This window comes from Octodon degus, unplaced genomic scaffold (assembly GCF_000260255.1).
Source record: "Octodon degus isolate 3935 unplaced genomic scaffold, OctDeg1.0 scaffold00003, whole genome shotgun sequence".
In the NCBI taxonomy this organism is placed as follows: Eukaryota; Metazoa; Chordata; class Mammalia; order Rodentia; family Octodontidae; genus Octodon; species Octodon degus.
This window is the reverse complement of record NW_004524579.1, coordinates 23,977,913-23,982,402: the sequence shown is the minus strand read 5'-3', so window position 1 is coordinate 23,982,402 and position 4,490 is coordinate 23,977,913. Positions and strand designations below refer to the sequence as shown.

The following is a 4,490-nucleotide window of genomic DNA, read 5'->3' as shown; positions in this document are numbered from 1 at the left end:
CTGCCCTCTGCCCAGTGCCTCCACCATAGGAGTTCCACTTTTATGAAGGAAACTATTTACAGAAGTGATCGAGGGTCTCCATAATGTGCACCATCCATTCTTGAACAAGATGCCAGAGAAAGGATTCAATCTTCCAAAATCTTGAGAGAAGCTACCCAGCCTTTAATCTTGGTCTATGTGTAAGCCCCCAGCTATTTGTATTCGTATTATGCTTTTCCTAGGGAAATCTTGGCCTACAATGAGGATTCATCTACATTAATGTCAGTTACTTTTCTTTCATTGCTGGGACAAAATACCCAACACCCAAAATTAAGAAATAAGAGATTTAATTAGCTCACAATTAGTAGAGGTTTCAGTTCATACTTGGCTGCTCTGAGGCAGAGTGGTACACGGTAGAGGGCAGTTGCTCATAACAGTGGAAAACAGCAAAGAGCAAAGGGAGGAGCAGTGGCTGCAACAGCTAGCAAGCCTCTCCCCCTTCCTTATATTGTATGTAGGCTACCTACCCTAGGGCAGGTGTAACACTCACACCCATAATCCTAGCATTAAATCATGAATTAATCACAAACTTTAGAAGCCTGCCCCAATGACTACATGAGGCTCTGGGGGAACAGCTAGCCATAAATCATAACAATTAGTATTCAACCCATCCATTGATAATTGTATTTTAAAATTTACACTGAGTTCCAGAAGATAATGTTTAATTCCCCAATTCAAAGTCCTTCCTTAAATGAAAAGGAAAAAAATCCCTCCTTGCACTCACCAGTCCATACTCCCCAAGACTACCTCGTAATGGTGATCTCCTCAGCATCAGAAGCCTTCAAGCAAGGTAGTCTGATGACTACCTCCCATGGTATTATGGAGAAGATTCCATAAGAGTATTTTCAGGTTACTTCTATTCTATATGGCTCTATATTTTATCAAATTACCCTTTTGCAAAAATAGTAATGCGACTATTGATTTTGGTGGGCATAAAAGAGAGTTTGTTCGCCTATCCTGCATCCCAGCCACCATGGTCAGGTGCAGTCATTCATCCCTTCTCACAGGTAGACACCACATTACACTGGGCTCCCCTTCTCCATTGCTCTGCTATCCATCCATCTCAATGTCCCTAGAGGAACGAGCTATCTACAAGCACACTGGATGACCTCCCTCCCTGAGGGACACTACTCAAAGGCACCTCACCTCTAGAAACTAATGTCCAGTCCCCAGTTCTGCCCAGGTTCCCTTCCTCAGGAATACTGCCTCTATCCAGTCCTACACTCACCACTCCCTGCCTCTTGCTCAACCCCCACAAGTGTGCACAAACCACACAATTTCACAGCATGTGCCTCGGCCCCTAGTGTCTTTCACCCTTTCTTATTGAGCCCTTTCTGGTGTAGCTTCTTTCCTAGCACTTTAGCCATCCTTTGGTGAACAATGCTCCTCCTTCATGTGCTCAAATGCCCTTTGCCCGTACAACCAGAAATTCTTGAAGACAAGGACTGTGTCTGCTCTGCTTCCTTTTTCTGCCAGCCTTTTGTATGTGACTGACACAGTATGGGTGAGCAGTGGGCTGCTGCCCAACTGAACAGAGGAGCCAGGACCCTACTTTCTTGAGCCTGCAGTGTGTTTGGGGGTCATTTTAAGCATCTTTCTTATCTTGCCCTAAAATATGGAATCAGTAGAAATTAGAAAAATATCCTCTAGCTCAGGAATTGAATCCTAAGAAACTTAACCATGCTCACACAGCTAGAAAAAGAAGGATGTGGAAATGAAATGCAGGTCAACTCATTCCAAAGCCCATGTTATTAGCTGTTAAACTTCACTGTTGTTAGGTTTCAGGACACAAGCTTGAGAGATCTGCAATGTGGGTGGTAGAATCTTTCCTAACAATATTGTTTTTCATAGAAATTTCTGATTATGAGATGATCAGTCCCTGACCTCTTTTAGTCTTTCATTTTTTTAAAACAAGGAGCAGGCACACCCTTTGCTTCTCTAAGCTTCTTTCCTTGACTCTGGGCCCTGCTGTACAAGTTTTCACCTGTCTTTTCCTTTCTAAGTATTTTCTCTCTCAGTTTTCTTGGCCTCTACAGTGAGATGGTGGGCTTTTTCTATTGTAATTTTATGATTCTATAATTTATTTATCATGCATTATTGTGCCTCTAAACAATATGAGTGCCTTTGCAAGTAGGGGCACTTTATAAATAAATGATCATATTTATTGTTATTAATAAAAGAAGCAGCCCACAATGCTCCAGGAGCACCGATCTGCTTTGGTAAATTTGTGAATTGAGTAGTAGATCTTACCCGGCTCACCACCGCTGCCAACTCTCGCATCTCACTGTTTATGCCAATAAATGCACTCAGAGGCTTCAGCAATCGTTCCTGAGGAGAAGAAAAACAAGGCTGGCATTACCATATCGGTTCATAGTATGAAAGAAAAACTAGGATCTTTGTGAAATAAATGCTGACAAGTTGCTGTGACCTTTGACTTTACATCTGACTATAGTGGCATTTCTAAAGTTCACGTGGATTTTCAGCAGTTTAAAAGCCAGAAGACACATCTGAGCTACTTACAGAGGGATCTGGGTTACAGTCAAAGGTGTTCAAGTCAAGCTCACTGGTTGCTCCTTTGGCAGTATCTGTGAGCAGCCCTCGAAAGGCAGTGACTTGACCCTGAAAAGAAATAACGGCCGTCAATGCCATTTGACACATACCAGACTGTCCTCAGACGCCTGGCCTCTGTAAATCAAGCTGTGCCTATATATGCTCATATACTTTAAGTATACCAGGGCAAACTTTAAGTATCCAGGGCGAATGTCAAATTAGACTATAAGAAGAGCCTATAATATTGACCAAGATGGTATCTTCAAGCTGGGGTGCTCTGAAGAAACTGAGTAACTCTTCAGAATGAAATTTATAGGGCCGGGGAGATGGCTCAGTAGAATAAGTGCTTGCCTGGCAAGCACAAAGGTCTGAGTTCAATCCCCAGTTCCGAAAAAAAAAAAAAAAAAAAAAGAAGGAGAATGAAATTTATTTGAATAAAAATCCATTAACATCCTTGATTAGTGTTCCTGTTTGGGCCCACCCTTCTAAGACATTATATGTGCAGGAAGCACTCACTGTACAAGCATACAGATGGGTCTGTGCGAGGACCATGCATCCACCCATCCCTCAGTACAGTGCGCGAAGGCAAACAGGTGTGCAGGGCACCCTGTGAGAATTGTTTTATTTTATTTTATTTCATTTTATTTATTTTGACTGGCTCAGGCTGCCTTAAGCATGGGCCTGGCGCAGCATGTGGAGCTAGGGATCGAACCGCGGCCCCCTGCGCCTGTCTGAGTTTGCCCAACCAGGTGCTTTAAACAACTGAGCTAACCCGCAAGCACCCTATTTTATTTTATTTTTATGTATTTTTTACTACAAGTCTACAAGGTCTCACTACACAGATCAGACTCTAGTGATTCTCCTGTTTTCAGCCTCCCAAGTGCTGAGATTACAGGCACGTGCCACCACACCCAGTCTGTGAGAATTGTTTTTAATTCTTATGGCCCTTGTGCTAATGAGGAGTGACGTCCCAGTTTTCAATTTCTAGAAGAAAGGTCAGAAGAGTTCAGTGATTTGCCAGGGCCACCCAGCTAGTAAGAGACTTAAGGCCAGGGTTCAAGCCCAGTCCCTACCATGCCACCCTCTCTTCCTTAGAAATAGGAAAGAAAACACATGGATGCAGGCAAAAATATGTTCACAATAATCACTGCCATCATGTATGAGGTGTGGCTCTTTTTTCCTTATGATGGGCCTTCTACTTATCTCCATTTTACAGATGAGAGAAGTGGGGCTGAGAGAAATTATGAACACTGCCCAAAGTCTGTCCACAGCAGAGAGGAGACAGGCACTCATGATCCCATTCCCTTAAGAGCAACACACCAAGGAAATGTGTAGAGAAGTCTGGTAAACACAAAGCAGGGGGCCTTAACATGGACAAGTTAGGCCCATCTTGGGATCACCCCCGAGGGATACACCTCTATTCAGCTTAGGCACATCTGAAACACTAGGGACAAAACCACCTACATTTTACCCTAAGGACATTTCTGCTGGAAGGAGAATTTATAGCCAGCCTATTTCAAAGGTTAAGTGCTGGGTTAAGTAGTCGCTTCCTCATGACCCAGTCAGAAACATCTATTTATATCAATGTGAGGCATTCACAAGAGAAACTAAAACTACCAACTTTCTAGTCACAGAAGTGATTGAAAACATGACCAAAGCAGTGACGGTGAATGATGAAGCATTTCTCCACAGGAGACGCTAAGGGAAGAGGCTTCGCGCTGAGGGAAGAGGCATCATCCCCAGCAACTACTCAGTTAATTGAGGCCCTTAAAGGAAGTCAGAGCAAGTAAGTCAATGAGGCTACTCCCCTGGCTTACACACACAGAGCTCTCAGTTTACCTCAAAAACTGGCCGGAGCTAAATCAGTTGGAAGACTTCATTTGAAAAAGGAGAGGACTTAA

At 43.3% G+C, this 4,490-nt stretch overlaps 1 protein-coding gene across 1 annotated transcript in view; it reads right to left on the bottom strand.

Moving 5' to 3' along the window:
* The window catches only part of Katnal2 (katanin catalytic subunit A1 like 2), a 51,869-nt gene that overhangs the window by 38,726 nt on the left and 8,653 nt on the right, over positions 1–4,490 (bottom strand). The window contains exons 4-5 of the mRNA XM_023713620.1: positions 2,560–2,658; positions 2,290–2,367 (exon numbers count right to left, since the gene is read on the bottom strand). Coding sequence (XP_023569388.1) covers positions 2,290–2,367; positions 2,560–2,658 — 177 coding nt within the window. The remainder of the gene's footprint in view (positions 1–2,289; positions 2,368–2,559; positions 2,659–4,490) is intronic.